At 43.1% G+C, this 18,540-nt stretch overlaps 1 protein-coding gene across 6 annotated transcripts in view; it reads right to left on the bottom strand.

The window, feature by feature from the left end:
• Window positions 1–1,133: 1,133 nt before the first annotated feature.
• LOC137525428 (golgin subfamily A member 6-like protein 25) overlaps window positions 1,134–18,540 on the bottom strand; it is a 127,433-nt gene continuing 110,026 nt past the window's right edge. For 3 of the 6 annotated variants that reach the window (XM_068246513.1, XM_068246536.1, XM_068246545.1), the window contains 6 exons: window positions 16,903–16,986; window positions 14,661–14,863; window positions 13,945–13,971; window positions 9,136–9,214; window positions 6,393–6,602; window positions 1,134–5,492 (listed from right to left, as the gene is read on the bottom strand). In XM_068246513.1, coding sequence (XP_068102614.1) covers window positions 5,445–5,492; window positions 6,393–6,602; window positions 9,136–9,214; window positions 13,945–13,971; window positions 14,661–14,863; window positions 16,903–16,986 — 651 coding nt within the window. In that variant the 3' untranslated portion in view covers window positions 1,134–5,444. The remainder of the gene's footprint in view (window positions 5,493–6,392; window positions 6,603–9,135; window positions 9,215–13,944; window positions 13,972–14,660; window positions 14,864–16,902; window positions 16,987–18,540) is intronic. The other 3 variants (XR_011022921.1, XR_011022920.1, XM_068246526.1) reach the window with 3 other exon arrangements.

Raw genomic sequence — 18,540 nt, 5'->3', positions numbered from 1 at the left:
GAATTGGCAAAAAAAAAAGTCTAAAATTCCGAATGCAGTATTTTACTGATCTGATTTTTTTTTATCAACAGCCCTTTATGAATTGAAACCTTTGTTAGGCTTCCACTCTTCCATGTGAAACAGCAGCTGGAATTTTATGTGCAGCAACAGGAGCCGGCATTCCATGTTGCATGTTCAGCAGCTGGCATTCCATGTGCAGCAGAAGCCTGCATTTTATATGCAACAGCAGCCTGCAGTTTATGTGCAGTAACAGTTACCAGCATTCCAAATTCAGCTTGCACTCCATCTGTTGCAGCTTTCTCCCTATGTCATGCACAGCCTATTTGCCCCCTGCTCTACTTACAACAGCTCATTCCTCCACATATAGCAATTCTCTCCTCAATGTACAGCAACCTTCTCATCCACATTCAGCGGCTCCCTTCTACCATTTCCAATCCCCCCCCCCCCCCCATGATCTGCAGCCCTCTCCTCTATATTCAGAGGCTCACCTCTTCCATGTGCAGCCCCTTATTTGCATCAAGCCTACTTCTCAACCGACAGCAATTCCATTATTCCCATACACACATCAACATCTACACCACTCTCTTTGTGTAGAGCAGCTCAGCTCACCCCACCTCTCCGATGTGCAGCAGCCCTCTCCTCCACATTCAGCAGCTTTTATCTTTGATGTACAGCCCATGTGCAGCAACCCTCTCGTCCACGAGGCCATTCATGTACAACAGCCCTATCCTGTAACTACAGAGGCTTCCCTCTTCAATGTTGAGCTGCCCTTTTTAACGCTTAGATGTGCAACAACTCTCTGCTCCACACATAGCAGCTTCTGTCTTTCCTTTTCATATAAAGCTGTCCTATTCCATTTGCAGATCCATCTTCAGCATTCAGCTCCTTCCTTGTGTAGTAACTCCCGTAGGCCACAACCTATGCGGCATTTGCAGAAATTTAGCCCTACATAGAAAATGCAGTTTAGGAATTTTCACTTGTTCTCAATCACTAGCCCATTATTGGAGCCATAGGTCCTGCCAGGGAACTAGCAATCTTGTATTCAAGCGTCTCTATTTCTCTTGGCATGTATTGAGTTTGGGCTTTTTACATACACATTCTTACAAAAGAAAAGAAACAAAGACATATAAAAGTACAATCATATAAAAATTGTTTAATATATAACATAGAAAGCATCAACAAACAATCAAACAAGTAACTGGATATAAAAATATACGTTGTTCTGAAACTTATTTTGTTTTACAGAATATAAATAATACACACATTTAAGATATACTAATGAGCTTATTTAAATTGAACCTGTATGCAGGGAAACACCAGAGATAGATTAGGTGTTATGATTGACCTTATGACCCCTCTGAGCCTGCACTGCACCCACTCAAAATCATATGTAAATAGTGATCCTTCTCCTGGTCACTATATTGATAGCAACATGCTGCCCGTGATATCAGATGGTCATACTGCTAGGTGACAAGTGGGCAGTAGGTGTGGCTACACTCCTACAACCAAAAAGCTCATTATTCAATAACAGCAGGTGTTCGATAGTATAAATGCCTACAGGTCTGCTTTAAAGGATAAATGTAGGTATGCACATACGTACAGCTATTTATTTTACCCCAAAAGTAACAACTGAACTGGACCACCTATCTGGCATGTTGGGATACAGAGATCTGGCCACTGTGCCCTAGTGTTTCTCCGATCCAAGCTGGCAGCTGTGCACAATAATGCCATCTTATGTCTATTGAAAAAAACTAGACGACAGGAGATGGGGCTTCTAATGGCTGGGTTGAGGCTCCTGCTATTCAGAATAGGGCTTACAATACAACAGCCATAAACTGCCATGGCCTAGCCCTTGCCATTAGAAGCCCTGACTCCTTGTATACAGATCTCTGGACGAGGACCATTTTAGTATTTTGATAAGAGGTAAATAGTTGTATTGATGTGGGTAAGTACAGTTCTCCAAACGGTACTTTTCATCTGTACCACGAGGTGCTGCATAAACCTGTTAATTATTGCATGCCACTGTTGGTTTATACGTATGCACACTAAGTTGGTGGTGCCTAGTCACCCCAGCTGTGCAGTGCCACTTATAAGGAAAAATGCTCATGCCCGGATTTACATCACAGGAGCCTATAGGCACAGATGTCCTAGCACACTACACTTCGCCCTCCATGGACCTACAACAAGTGTGCTGGCTGGCCCAGCTGTCACTTACTTCCCTTGCCTGTAATAGGTACCTACAGGTGTCCCTTAGCATTAGGTAGCCAGAGGTATTAAGTAGCTAGTGGTGCCCCCAACTGAAGGGAGATCTTGTCAGTGGAAAGCTGAGAGTTGGGTGAGTAACCTCTCATTTGCGCTCTTCTTGGGACACTGCATCGGGAAGGAGTGGGAGGGGCACTAGGTGAGGGAAGTGAGCCGCCTCTCCATCATCAGGCACCTGTAGGCACATGCCTACAGTGCCTTATGGTAAATCCGGCCCTGAAAATGCTGTTATCAAATCTAGTCAAGACAAGACACAGAACATTTATATCGTGCTTTTCTCCTGGCTGACTCAAAGCGGCAGAGCTGCAGCCACTAAGAAGTGCTCTATAGACAGTAGCAGTGTTAGGGTGACTTGCCCAAGGTCTCCTACTGAATAGGTGCTGGCTTACTAAACAGGAAGAGCAGAGATTCAAACCCAGGTCACCTGTGTCAAAGGCAGAGCCCTTAACCATTACATTATTCAGCCACCAGTCTAGAGAAGTAGCCCGAGTGGGCAGGCTAAGGAGAGGGACTGTCATCAGTAAAATTTATGCAACACTCTGGTGGTCCAGATGGTATCATTATGATATCTTTTAGGAAGAACAAAATGCAATAACTGATTGCCACCATGTAAAACTAACTTTTAAGTTACATTATTCCAGTAAGCTCGAGTTTATTGGTTGTAAAGTATTACCAGACTTTACACATCCTTTTCTTGAAAAAAAATAAAATAAAAAAATCCATCAGTGTTACAACTGCTGATAGTATACAAAGTAATTTGAAATCAAAATGATACCGGATATTTCACAGTATAGAGAAGATTCACAGTCTTATGTCATGCTTTCCATCATGTATGAGAATTGTAGCTATACTCAGTCCCCTGGAGATGAATGAAGATGTCACAGAGCCCATGGGGTGTTACAAAGTTCAGAGAATATCACAGACCACTGCAGATCACATACTGTCAGCATCGGACCTCAGTGTAGTCAAATGACACCAGCTGTGTAATTGGTTGATAATAATTAACACATATTTTATGACTTTTTGCTAGGTAACTAAATAATGCTCCTTGGATATCTCAGAATATTAGGCATTATGCTACCTACTGACATTGTTTTCCCTAGAAACGAGTCAGTGCTATTGCGCACTGGCACAGTCTACCAAAGAGGCATCTAGTTTCTATGATGTTATTTATTATGGATGAATCATCCTGTGTAGGAATATGTACAGGCAAAGTTATGTTTCTAGTCATTATGAGGGCTGCATAGTATATACACAGGGCAGGACAGTTTTCACTCAGTTATGTGTGTCTGTTGAAAGTTGTGGGATATGGTGGGCAAAATATACAGCCAAGGCCACAAGGTACAGTAAACACAGTGACGTGTTCTTCTGTGCACATCTTACACTATAATGCTAAATGTCCAACCCCAGGCCAAGCATTTTGGTAAGTTTTGGATAGAGAGCGAGGTGGTTATAATCACACTTTTGTTATAACGCTGAGGAGACATTTTGCTTCTGAACAAGGTGGTTAGAGAGTGACAAGAAATGTGGGGAAGCCTCACCACTTGGGACGCAGACATTTATAAAAGCACTTTTGTAGTATAATCAAAATCTTATCATGGGGGAAGGGGTGGGGGGGGTGGTGTTATCTGATCAAATATGAGCACAAAGTGAGAGAACACCTAATGAAATATGAGGGGGATAAATGAAGGAGCGTCTGATGGGATATTGGGACAATTTGAGAGGAGGTTATTGAGGGAGCACCTGATGAAATATTGGGGAGGGGGATATTGAGGGAGCACCTGATGAAATACTGGGGGGGTATTGAGGAAGTACCTGATGAAATATTGGGGAGGAGGGTATTGAGGGAGCACCTGATGAAATATTGGGGAGGGGGTATTGAGGGAGCACCTGATGAAATATTGGGGAGGGGGGTATTGAGGGAGCACCTGATGAAATATTGGGGAGGGGATATTGAGGGAGCACCTGATGAAATACTGGGGGGGGGGGGGTATTGAGGGAGCACCTGATGAAATATTGGGGATGGGGGTATTGAGGGAGCACCTAATGAAATATTGGGGAGGGGGATATTGAGGGAGCACCTGATGAAATACTGGGGGGGTATTGAGGGAGCACCTGATGAAATATTGGGGATGGGGGTATTGAGGGAGCACCTGATGAAATATTGGGGAGGGGGGTATTGAGGGAGCACCTGATGAAATATTGGGGATGGGGGTATTGAGGGAGCACCTAATGAAATATTGGGGAGGGGGATATTGAGGGAGCACCTGATGAAATACTGGGGGGGTATTGAGGGAGCACCTGATGAAATATTGGGGATGGGGGTATTGAGGGAGCACCTGATGAAATATTGGGGAGGGGGGTATTGAGGGAGCACCTGATGAAATATTGGGGAGGGGGGTATTGAGGGAGCACCTGATGAAATATTGGGGAGGGGGATATTGAGGGAGCACCTGATGAAATACTGGGGGGGTATTGAGGGAGCACCTGATGAAATATTGGGGATGGGGGTATTGAGGGAGCACCTGATGAAATATTGGGGAGGGGGATATTGAGGGAGCACCTGATGAAATACTGGGGGGGTATTGAGGGAGCACCTGATGAAATATTGGGGATGGGGGTATTGAGGGAGCACCTGATGAAATATTGGGGAGGGGGGTATTGAGGGAGCACCTGATGAAATATTGGGGAGGGGGTATTGAGGGAGCACCTGATGAAATATCGGGGAGAGAGGTATTGAGAAAACAACTGATAAAATATTGAGGGGTATTGAGATAGCCCATGATGAAATATGGGGGGGAGGGGGGGATGAGAGGGGTCCACTAGGTTTGCCCAGTAAAGGGCCCAAACATTTCTGATGGAGGCCCTGGTTATTTCAACTGCCATCTTTACCACATCCCTTCCCCCTTTCTAGTAATATACGACCGATTCAACCCATGACATTTTTTTCAATACAGCTGTAAGCAGGCAGATGTTTGTGCAATCATCACACTCCATAGAGGCCCATTGTCATAGAAGCAGAGGCTGAAGGCCAAGCTGGGGCACAGTCACATGCACATATCATTACAAAAGAGACATGCCTAGTTGCCAGACTGCTGAGAATTCAATGGCAATGTCTGTCACTCCAGAACTGGGACTTATGAGTCTGTGTTTTCACCCCTGCCTGGAAGATCGGTACATCTTTACTTCCTCAGACCCCCTGACAAGGAGCGCTCCATAATCACAGGTCTCTGGAAGGAAAGGGGACAAGTGAAATTTGAGCAATTTTTAGTACAGTTTGTATTTATATTTTGTCCATACCATAAAGAAAGAAAGTAATGCAGGAAATATCTCAGAAAACATTTCACTGAAAGCACGTAATTATTTCCAGTGCTTAGCAATGCAGTCATGTGAGAAAATACAGGGCAATTACCAGAACACTGTAAAATAACAGCAAGGCAGAGTTATGCGATTTTCACATGTGGGAGAAAAACGTACAACCCTGCTGTATAATTTCACACACTGTGTGCGTTTTCACGTTAACAATCATTTGGTACTGTGGCAAAAAAAACGTGCGTGGCATAATGCAGATGAATGCACATAGTGTGCAAAAATTTCTTCTTCTGTGCTGACAGTGTGACATGTCCAAAAGGAGGCCCGGATTTACGTCACAGGAGCCTATAGGCACAGGTGTCCTGGAACTGTAGACTTCACCCTCCAAGAACCTACAAACCCCCGCCGAACCACACTGCAAGAGTGCTGGCTGCCCAGCTGTAACTTCTCCCTTACTTCCCTTGCCCATCACGGGTAGCTACAGGAGCCCACTAGTATTAGGTAGCCAAATGTACCCTTGGTATTAAGTTGCATAGGGAAGGAGGGAGGGAGGCACTCGAGGAGCAAAGTGAGGCGCCTTTCTATCATCAGGCGCCTGTAGGCACGTGCCTACAGTGCCATATGGTAAATCCAGCCCTGCCCATAAGGAATAGCATATTGCCTTCTCCGTCTGTACAGTGAACAAAGGCATAACTGCATGATGCGAATAACCTAAAATTGGTGATATAAATATATGTAATAGATTATAGATAAATAGAATCAATAGAGCATAATTGGTTAGTTCTCAGTAACAGATGTATATGATAGTGTTTGCTCACTTTGTCCCTGTAGGAGGTCCCCAGGTCAGTCCTCAGCATAGTCAGATCCTCCATGCTTCCTCCGTGGTGTGCTCGATTATCTGAGCGCAGTTCCCTCACTCTCCCCTGCAGGTTCCTCAGAATCTTTAGAGCACTGAAGTCATGCTGTGGAGTGACCCCATTCAGGGAAGGCGATGAAGCTGAACGTAAGTGTGGGATCTCTCTTCTTTCCTGTAGTAAATGAAATATCAACAGATTCACACATCAGAAAACACTTCCATGTCCTTTTTCTTCAGTGTAGTTTCCTAATAAAAGTATAGTGTGAAACCATTTAGTCAGTCCTTGCTCTACATTTAATCCTCTTGCATTTAATTCAATTTCTTCTAAACACCAATAAAATACATTTTATGGGCATAATAGTTCACTAAATAGCTTTCCATAATTTTTGCAAGGCAGAGACAGTACAGAACACTTGCTCATTATACTTGCAAGAAGTGTTGTCAGTACTATTATTTTTTTCAATAAGAAATACAATGAGGTCTAATGCACATGGGCTTTTAGCGTCATTTTGGTTTCAGGTTACACTTAGTTTGAAGTCAGCTTACTGTATGTCCTAGCAATACTAGTGAAAGAGGAATTGTAATTAAAATAATGAATAAAATAGCTTTTTTTTTTTTTTACAAATGTAGTCAGTGTTTGCCCATTGTAAAATCTATCCTGATATTATTTGACATCAAAGGATAAGAGATGGGGAAGTATGCAGTATACAGCAGGCAGTGCAAGTTTAGGTTATGTAATAAGGAGTTAAACTTGACGCGAGGTTGAAGGGGGAATGGCCTAAGATAGAGAATATGCTTGTTAGAAAAGGTGAGTTTTGAGGGAGCGTTTAAAGATTTCAAAGGTGGGAGAGTGACGGATGTGCTGTGAAAGGGCATTTCAGAGGAGTGGTGAGGCACGTGAGACGTCTAGAATACGTGAATGTGAGGAGGTAATTCTAGAGGAGGATAAAAGAAGCTCATGTGCAGATCTGAGATTGTGGTTGGGTTGGTATCTGGAAACTAGTGAGGAGATGTACAGGGGAGAGAGATTGTTCATATTTGATGCAGTGGTTCCCGGTTTCACACTGCATATTGGCGGTAGCGGTGAGCTGAGGTCCGGGGACCACACCGCCAAAAACAGGCCTTCTTCTCTAGCTCTCACTTCCTGTGGCCGAATCAATGACGTGCGCAGAAGTGTATTGACAAAACACGAACCCGTGCAATGCGGGACGTGTAAAACTTGCGGCGTTGCCAAAGACTTACATAACTTCTGATCCGCCGCACTTCACCGCAGGAGTCACACGGTAACGTAGGTATGCTCTCGCATTAGAAAGGGTACTTCGGGCGCAGCACACCCCACCGCATGCAATGTGAACTACCCCATAGACTTTCGTTGCCCTAGTGTTAAAGGAAAACTTAAGTGTCCTAAAAAAAATGACTTGTACTCACCCGGGGCTTCCCTCAGCCCCCTGCAGCTGAACGGTGCCCTCGCCGTGTCTCTCCGATGCAGCTGGACTCGCCGGCGGCCACTTCCGGTTCGGCCGTCACCGGCCGACAGGCTGGGAACGCGGCTGATTAGCCGCGTTCCCGGCCGCAATAGCATTAAAGAAGGCGCTATTGCGGCCGGGAACGCGGCTAATCAGCCGCGTCCCCAGCCTGTCGGCCGGTGACGGCCGAACCGGAAGTGGCCGCCGGCGAGTCCAGCTGCATCTGAGAGACACGGCGAGGGCACTGTTCAGCTGCAGGGGGCTGAGGGGAGCCCCGGGTGAGTACAAGTCATTTTTTTAGGACACTTAAGTATTCCTTTAAGCTGTGGAAAAATGCCGCACTGCACCATGCCAGTGTGAAAGGCCCCTTAGGGAAAAACAGTCACATAACCTTGAGATGTGTGCACAAACTATGGAGCTGCCAGAAGAGTGGAAGTAGTTTTCCCAGCACATTGGACCATGCCCAGTTCCTCCCTCTGCTCCTTCCTGTGCAGATATATGGTGGGCAGGGTCAGCTCTGTGTTGAAGGGGAAAGGCTGGCTGGGCCTTCTCTCAGCTCCTCCCGACTGCCTCTTGTGGGTAAAGATGGAATAGGGGGAGATCTTTGGACGACTCCCAAAGTTGTGGTTCAGTCCAGCCAAAATATATATTACAACACGGTGGCATAGTGGTTAGAACTCTTGCCTTGCAGCGCTGGGTCCCCAGTTCAAATCCCAGCAAGGACACTATCTGCATGGAGTTTGTATGTTCTCCCCGTGTCTGCATGGGTATCCTCTGGGGACTCTGGTTTCCACCTACATCCCAAAGACTTACAGATAATTTAATTTGCTTCCCCTTCAACTGGCCCTACACAATAAATACATAGACATATGACTGTGGTACAGTGGCAGCAAAATGCATGCAAGTCAATGGGCAACACAGAAATGTTAAACTTGTTGGCGCTGGCGCACATACATAGAATGGTGCAAATATGACAGGGAAGTCGGCAATCCCAGTAATGTACTTCCTATCCAGCAGGGACTACGTCACTGGGCGAGGGGCGGCAACAGGCAGCGAAGGGCGTGTGGGTTCACCGCTATACATATGACCCTGTTGGCGCACTCTGCTGCAGAGTCCTATAAATGTAGTTTTTGGCAGTGCGATGGGATGGGGGCGGAGCATCACTACTTGCCTAATTGCATATGGGCCCCAGTCTGTTATAGTAAGCACAGGAGATAGGAGAAATCATATGTTATTTACCAGTGACAGTCTGCGGATGGCTGAGCCAGCTCTCTCTGGATTCCTGTGACTCTCAGATGCTTTGCTTCTGGACAAACTTCTACAGGATATAATGGAGACAAGCATAATTAACCATTTATATAATTCACAGACCTAGGGACATACATCTTGCAAACATTAAAGCACCTGAATGCAGGTGTGAATGCTGGTTCATCCACTGCACTGCACTCACAGTGTGCTGGCTGCTCCTGTTCCCTGGCCGGCCCGGCTATAACCTCTCTACCTTTTTACCTGCCCGGCACCCACCATCCTGATGTCACCATCCACGGTGCATAGAAAAGGGGAAGGGCAGGCTGCATGGGACTAGTAATTGTTAAATCAATATTAGTACAACAATTAGTAGCTCTAGCTAGTATTAGTACCACTGAGAAAACTAAAAAGCAACTACCTATATATATATATATATATATATATATATATATATATATATATATATATATATATATAACAATGCATTGTATTTGTTCAGTTTTATGAGAAAAGACACTGGCCCATATGCAATCCACTTTTTGTCCTGCGTTTTCGCCTAGGTGATATTTTCAGACCTTGCCATAAAATGCCTTTTAAACCATCAGCAAGCAAGAAAATACTCAAAATGATTTTGATAGTACTTTTTCACCAACTTTTAGGTACTTATTTCAATTTTAAAATGTTTAAAAGTGATTTTAAAAGGAAGCTAAAAATTATCTCCAAGGAGATAACTCAGGAGAAAAAGTTAATTGCATATGGGCCAGGGCCACTGTGTTCTTTAGCCATGAGAATGCTGTGTATCACTGAAAGTGTAAACCCTTTAATGCAAAGCATTGTACAGATAGGAGAGTGTCAGCACGCAGCAGTAACTCATCTGTCGCCCGTAAGTCATTTAGAACTCTGAAACATTGCCCCTCTCATATGAGAAGATGGAGGCCATTTTTATCCAAAGTTTATCTCTTTCACCACAGAGCTTCAGAACGGTACAACAAATTTGGCAAAGTAGTTTTGCCAAATAGAATGTTATTATAGATTAGACATTTGATTCAATATAGACAATAAATCTAATGAAAACCTATTAAAAACTAGTGCATTACTGATCAATATTTGATGAAAATATAGATCAGTAATTCCCATTATATCCATGAGAAATGCTGAGGTTTGGGCAGTATTACGGTAAGTGAGTAAGATCTTCATATTTTTGTCCAGTACAAAGCTGGCGACACAATCAATATTAGGCAAGATTTTGTTGTAATCTTGTCTGATATCTAATGATGCAACGTGGTAGATAGATAACAGATACAAAATTGATATAAGGAACATAACAACCATCTACCAGGTCTACCACTTATTGTATAGTGTGTGCTTAGCTTTGCAAGAACACTGAATGCCTGGTTGTTTCTGTACTCTTTCAAGCTCTTACCGATGCATGTGAAGCTGACCTAAACATCAAACCTAGCACAAATGTGTCTTAATGTTAAACTAAATTTTCAAAATCAAACTACCCCTAAAGTAGTCAACCATATTTTAGAGCAGACTATACAAATCTGCTCACAAATTAGGTAGTGCAAATTCCCCTCACATGACTCTCTTCCATCCTGTGCAGTTCTGAATAAAACTCAATATGGAAAAGATGAATGAGAGTAGGAACAAACCTATGAAGCAATAATGGAGTAAACCAGAAAACTGCAGTAGTGACACTTTACACCCTCATGGCTATGGGTTATATTAGTGTAGCTAATTGTAAAGCACTATCTAGGAAAACTAAAGCTGAGTGCACAAACACATTTCATGAGAGCCTTTAAAGGGAAACAAAAAAGCATAGGTTGCCGCTGCACAGGTTTTTTTTTATTATTTCACATTATTAAAAGTGATCTTTTCATTTCAATTTGCAGCCAGCTAAAGATCTTTAGAATTGGAAGCAAGCTTACATTGCGCTAATCAGCAGCAAAGACTGACCAGAAATGCGCATGTTAGGCAGGGAGCACACGTTAGAATCGCAGGCGGGAAAATGCACACTTTCATTGTAGTCAATGGCTTGCTCAGGATTCGCATATCGTTCAGGTTCATTTGGGTTTGCAATTTTAAATTTCACAGCAGTTTGCACCCTGTGTTTCCAAATTAAATACATTGTGTCACAATTCGAAAGATCGCGAATGATCGCAGAAAGTCGCGGGTGTAAAACACAATCACAAACAAACACAAGGCATTGCAAACTCCCACAAAATCGTTGACACAGGTGTGTTCCCAGTGAATGAGCAGGAAGCTGCACAAATTAGGAGCACTTGTTATGTATATTGAACACCTGCACTAATCCAGTGATTGGGATCAGATTGGAATTACATCCATATGGTAGTTTCTGTTAGCAACGCTGTGGATTTTCTAGATTTTCACGAAGTACTGCTATTTCTCTTTCAAGTGCATCTAAACCTAGCACATTGACCTTGTTTTCATATGTAGGACAGCAAAAATCATTTCAAACCTGCTCACTGCAATCAAAGATGCACGTCACTCTGACCAAAAAAATAGTAAAACAAAGGCGTGGACCTAAACGCCATTTTCTTTGGATGTTATGCTCTCAGCGTTAACTGCTGGATTGCAGACCTATTTATAGTATGCAGCTTCACAGTTTTACTGTGCTTTGTCTCATAAGTAGGTGTACAATGGTTGCCACCGTAGTAGCCATAGCATTTGCTATAGGACCAGCAACCACATGTCCAGTTTCTCCCTAAGCTGCCCATTTTGCGTCCCACTCAACCCGTGGCACTGATATTGAGCAGAGCAGCTCAGGAAAGTGGTGCAGGATTTTTGCAAAGTGGGGATCAAAGAAAACAGTGGATACTTTCAGATGCAGAGCCTAGAGGGAAGCTAATGTTGAGCATTGCAGCATTTCTCCTGATTATCCTACCTGAACAAAATGGAGTTCAGTGTCAACAGGAAGTGACACCACTGGTTACACAGAGGTATTGATACTTCCCCTCATGGGCAGGGTCTTCAGCATAAGGTTAGGTTCACAGTTGGGCATTGCGATGAAATGCGTTGGTTAATATATTAATTATATTGATAACTCAATGCAATTACATTGTAATGGTATGTTCACTTCTTTGTAGAAATTAGGGCCGCTGCAACTCGCCAACCAATCGGCACTAGGGAGCAAGGGAAGGTAGCTCCATAATATCCAAAATCCCCAAAATATTCCGCTGCACCAGGTGGCTGGGTGAAAAGAAAATGTCAGAATAAAGATTTTTTTTTTCACCCAGCCACCTTTTGCAGCGGGATATTTTGGGGATTTTCTATGTACACATCGGTGCAATAGCAGTGCGGTGCCGTGGAATCCACCAGCATAACGGTGCATGCACTGAGGTACCGCATAACGCGCATTTTAAAGGGAACATGAGGTGAACCTTGGATAAAAAATTCATACTTACTGACTTTGGATGCTGTAGAAGCTTCCCATGTCTGAAGAAGAGCATTTCCCTGACCTCCATACAGACCTTTGGGGTCCGTGCTCAGCAATGGAGGGTCGGAGGGCGGTGTGGGGAGCCTCTATAGCAGTGATGGCTAACCTTGCCACTCCAGGTGTGACAAAACTACAAATCCCATCATGCCTCTGCCTCCCCGAGTTATGCTTAGAGCTGTCAGAGTATTGCAATGCCTCATGGGACTTGTAGTTCCACCACAGCTGGAGTGCCAAGGTTAGCCATCACTGCTCTATAGGATCCAGAGGGTTCCCTCTTTTTAGGTAAGTATGTCAATCTGAGGTTTGCCTCTGGTACACTTTGAGAGTTGTGGTGAGGCATATTGTGTATGCGTCGCCTAGTATAACAATGTGACTTTTCCACTCCGTTATATTGCAAGAAATGCAATGCAAGGCAACACTGTGAACGTAGCCTCAAGGTGCGTAGACACATGCGACTATAGTCGTTTGAAACGATTGTTCCCCGATCATTTTAAACGACCATCGTTTAAAAAAAACCTCCAACGATCATTAAGTCAAACGATGGACGAGCTAGATCGTTAAAAACAAAAGATCTGCCTTAGCAGATTTTTTTAAACGACGATCGTTTGCAAAAGTAGTACATCGTTAGAAAACGGTCGTTCGTACTAGGCTTGACATGCGCATTTCGTTATAACTCCCTAGAACATTTCATTTTTATGTAACGTTCGTTCTATGAATGTGTCCTGTGACACGTTAATTGCTACATGATTATACCATAATTGTCATTTTAACAGGACAGAGTGTATTTTTGTATGTTTTGTCAACGCTATATTGTGTAAATGCTCTACCTACATACCTACAGTATGAAATCTTGTACTGTAATGTAATATACGTAACGTTAGTTTTACAGTGTAACGTACGTTTTGAACCGTTCGTTAAGTACGAGCGGAACTTGCTATGATGTCACTTCCAGGAACAGTATGTGACGTTGTTCCGGATCGTTCGTTAACATATGATCAGATCGTTACACACCTTTAAAAGCTAACTTTACTTAGGTCGTTCTTTCATCACTTAAAAGATCGCTCGTCGTTTACAATGAACGATCGTTGTCGTATGTGTGTACGTAGCTTTACTGTGGGGTTTACCACTCATGTATAGAATTCTAGCAGGGAGCAGTGATTTTGCCTCTGAACCTATCGACCGGTGTGTGGAACCTGTTTAACATTCCAGCAATTATCAGAAACTTAAATATGAATTTTGGATGTACTGACCCTTTATCTTCTATAAGGCAAAAAAGTGTGTGTGTGCACACAGCATCTAACTACATATCTAATGTCTATTATCCCAGAGCCTTATATTACCTTTCTCTTAAGAAGTCCACTTTGCATCTGTAGGAAGAAATAGCTACTAAAACACAAACATTCCAAACTGCAGCGGCAAAAAGACAAACAACAGGAAGTTGTTAGAGATCATTTGGAACTGGCCACTGGCCATTGGCTTTACATTTTTCACCTCAATTAGCACAACATCATCACTAAGACAATATTTAATTGGCTGCCTTGTTTTGAGAAGCCATATACTTCATGTTTATGGTGATGAACAGAAAAAAAAATCGTAGTACGTAAATTCTCATTGACCCAGGGGAAAAAAATAAACTTAGTTCAAAGCATCTAGATGTTGGGTAGTTAACCTGCTACCAGATAGTTCTTCAGCTGCTGCTGGATTTGACTAACCTACTTTCACTTCTTTCCTGGATCTGAGGAAATTTGCACGTTAGGATCATTTTTTGCTCACTCAACACTGTTTATACACCAATGTGACCATATTGTCAAGTATCACTAGTTATAATTATGAGACTGAAGTTTTAAAGAATACAACAAATGTAATACCCTCCTGGGATACAAACTGACACAGTCAGCCGATGCCAGTACTCCAGCAGGTCCACCACTTATGCAAAAACCCTTCAGGACTATATACAGAGAGGAGATAGCATAACCCAAGCTTTGCAGTTATTTACTTGTATTAAAGTATGAGGAGCACTGCATGTTTCATGCATGTTGAATTTATAATAACCTACTTTTCAAGTTCGCCATTGAGCTCCTCTTCAAATTTGCGGGCGAGCTTTGTAGCAGTTTCATCCTTCCATTTGGCCATGTTCCTCTGAATGGCTCGCAGCTCGTTGTCCTTCTCCCGAAGCTGCTGCTTTAAGGACTGACTCTCTGGTCCACCAGATTCTCTGAGCTGGTCTCGCTGTAGATTGGTGATCTCCTCTATGTGCTCCTATGTGCACAACACAAGAGATCACTTCAGTAAGTAGAGGAGTGTTTTACAAATCCCTTTCTGTGACTGAAGAGACATTCCATAGTATACAGCAACGTTTTAATTGCATGTAGATCTGCAAATATAACCTACAGTGGCTATTAGTGATGTTTGTAAGCAGTAGGGTATTGTACCGTGTTAGCCATCAGTAAAAGCAAGAAGTTTTAAATCAGGATGATACCATTTATTGGCTAACTACAAATGAATAAGAATAAAGGCCGAAAGCTTGTTTATTCTTATTCATTTGTAGTTAGCCAATAAATGGTATCATCCTGATTTAAAACTTCTTGATGTTTGTAAGGGGCTGGTTTCGACTTCGAGTGGCCTTTATCAAGGCGTGTGGTTTACATGGTTACACAGAGTGCAAGACAATATATACAGTATATACATACATATATACACACACACACACACACACACACACACACACACACACACACACACACACACACACACACACACACACACACACACACACACACATATATACACACATATATATACTCTTTGTAACCATGTACACCACATGCCTTGATAAAGGGAAAGTCAGATACTTGTGGATATGGAGCACGATCATAGAAACCTGGTGTGCTGGTACCATCTGCATCTACTTGCCTGTGGCTCCGCCTAATCCACGACCCAACTCAACTGATGGTTTGCCTGCTCAAACCTATGGACTTCACATCTCTTAATTTAGATACATTCTATTCAGCCACGTGTCATTGTTTTCAAGAACTCACTGAAGCATAAGTTTATTGTCACACTGATTTATGCCAATATGGATAAGAAATCACCATCTGTTGATGCTGACAGTGTTCTCTGTGATTTATACCACCCCTCTAGGCATTTCATGCCGGGCTGAGCCCAGTATTTATATATTCTCTCAGGACGGGAAAGGGGGAGGCATGTTAGTGAGCAAGCATGGCCCAGATCTTCTAAGCTTCCACAATACAAGAAATTGTATTGCAGATATACCACTGCATAAAGTAGAGAGAATGTATAGGGCTAAAGGAAGTGCAGAAATTTGGAAGACTGACAGGCACTGCGACACAGGATAGGCAATGTATAAATGCACACATACATTCACATTTATGCACTGGGAAACAGGGGTTTTGGCGCTCTTGTCGCTCGTCCCGATATCGCTCATTGTTAGCGCCGCAGACACACCCGACCAAGACAACCCAACATCTTGCAGCATGTCCTATCGACATGCTCGGCCCGAAAATGGTAACATCGTCAATCAGGCATGCTCTTGGCAGGACCAGTTTCCATCCAATTCGATAATAATTATTGAATTGGAAGGTTGATCGGCCACCAAGTCGCCTGATGTATGGTCACCTTTACCCAATCAGTCCCATGACTGCTGCTCCTGCTGCTTAGAAGATAGTAACAAGTAAGTATAAGTGTATATTATGAGTCGAAGATGCAGTGTGAACTTTAAGCAAGAACATTTTACCTAGAGTCCTGCTCTAAATCTGACAATATTTTATTTCAGTAGAAGAGATGGAGCCAGAGGTCAACACTGCTGGGTCCAGTGTTTTATTAGTAAAGTGCTTCAATGTGGAAAAAATGGGTGGCGGGGGGAGGAAAGTAGCCCAAGCAGGCTACTCTACTCCCCCTGCAACCACCACCCAGTTTTGCCACACACCAGAATATAATTTCTTGCATTTCTTTGTACAACTGTGTTATGCCCTGAAGCAATTTACCAACAGTGGACCCAGCAGTGTTGACCTCAGCTTCCATCCCTCTTCTACTGAAACTTACTGTATCTATCAACAACGTGTGGATCCACTGCCCATCCACCCCTGTGCTCCCACTTGCCATAGCGCCAATGATTACTGCTGTATCTGTATGCTGTGTCTTCTTTATCGTTCACAATATTTTGTACTCACTGTACAAGATTATCCACAGTGCCATCTGGACAATGCCTCACACGCTGGTAATCGGGCTAACAGAGTCCGTTAAGCAATGGCAACTCTTTCATGGACATTTGTGTTCACCTGTATCAGTCTTTCCTTTAGCAGCTCCAGTGCTTTTTCTTTCTCTATCTGGAGCTGTTCCTTCAGCTGCTGCATTTCCCGTTCCTGGAAAGTATAAACAGTGATAGCAAGAATTCTGAACATGATGTCAAAAACTTTCGCTTCAAAGGTTTTTATATCGTAGCGCAATTAATTATTATGCAAGTCCCCTCGCAGGGGGCCTGAGTAATAAAATCCTAATAGTATAATGCGCATCAGATGCAATCAATTTTTTCAACAAAAAAGGAAAAAAATAAAGATAAAGTAGAATAGAATGAGTTAGTGCCATGGGGACAAGAGAATATTCTGGAATTTGAGCAATGCATATAAGATAGACAGCATCAAACCTTACTTATATAGAAGGAGAAAATGTATAAACATACTCATATACTCCAAAGAATCATGACCTCTAAAAGTATATCAGGTATTAGGGGCCTGGCACATCCGTATAATCAACCCAAGACATCCAAGTCTTGGTGAATTGATCTATATGATCCTCAGTAATCATTGCCATTTGTTTATTTATCATAGTATGATGAGTTTTAGAAATGACATGCCTGAGATCTAAATGTGCATCCTTCCACCTAGAGGCCAGGTATGATTTTGCCAAGTTCGCTATATGCTGGACTAATCGGTGAATAGGATGTCACATTGATAAGGGTTTATTGCTCAGCAGAAGGACTGCAGGGTCTTTCTTAAAGGACAAGTTGAGGACATCAGCAATAAGGCCAACTATCTCAGCCCAAAATCGTGAAACTACGGGGCAGGTCCACCACGTGTGATAGAATGGGCCCTGTTGACCACAGTGACAAAAACATAGGTCTGACATGTCCGGATATTGCTTGATTAATCTAACAGGTGTCAGGTAGGCCCTATATAGTATTTTGATATTTGTTTCAAGAAATGAGTAGTAGCAGCTTTCATTAGGAAAACGAAACAAAGGCTCCATCTCTTTGCAGAAATTGGTAAACCCATGTCCCTCTCCCAGGCAGCCAGCATAGATGACATGTTTAGTGCTGGGTGGCTAGCTAACAGTTCTTTCAGGAATGAGAGCATACTCCCCTCCAAAGGTGACCCAGAACATCAAGACTCAAAGTAGGTGGGGGCCAGATCAGTACTGGTCCCAATGAAGCCCAATAGTGATTGGTGCAATTAAAATATTTGCTGAGGTCTACAGCTTTTATTTTTCGATTAAAAGGACACTATTGATTAACATGCATTTTTTTAACCTGAGTTTGAGAGAGTTCCTGTAGTGCTGGTAAATAATGATGTATACATTTCATTTGCTTATTTCTTTCGTTTACTGTAACAAATTCCTTTCACTCTGAACTGACTGCAGTCTGCTGAATTCTGACAGGAGATTGAACAATGAGGGGACCCCTCCCCTCATTGTTCACTCTCCTGCCAGCTCTCTCTCACACACAGAGTTACACACAGAGTTAACAGTGAGGAAATTACACTGTGAGGGAATTCTCCTCAAATTCCCTCACAGTGTAATTTCTTCACTGTTAACTCTGTGTGTAAGGCCTCGTTCACATCATTTAGCGCAGATGGCTGTGCGATCGGAACGCAACGCGTCCAATCGCACGCCATCTGCGCTCCTATGCGCTGCGCTGCAGA

This window comes from Hyperolius riggenbachi, chromosome 1, assembly GCF_040937935.1.
Source record: "Hyperolius riggenbachi isolate aHypRig1 chromosome 1, aHypRig1.pri, whole genome shotgun sequence".
In the NCBI taxonomy this organism is placed as follows: domain Eukaryota; kingdom Metazoa; phylum Chordata; class Amphibia; order Anura; family Hyperoliidae; genus Hyperolius; species Hyperolius riggenbachi.
Note: the sequence above shows the minus strand (reverse complement) of the source record. Positions and strands in the feature narration are given on the sequence as shown.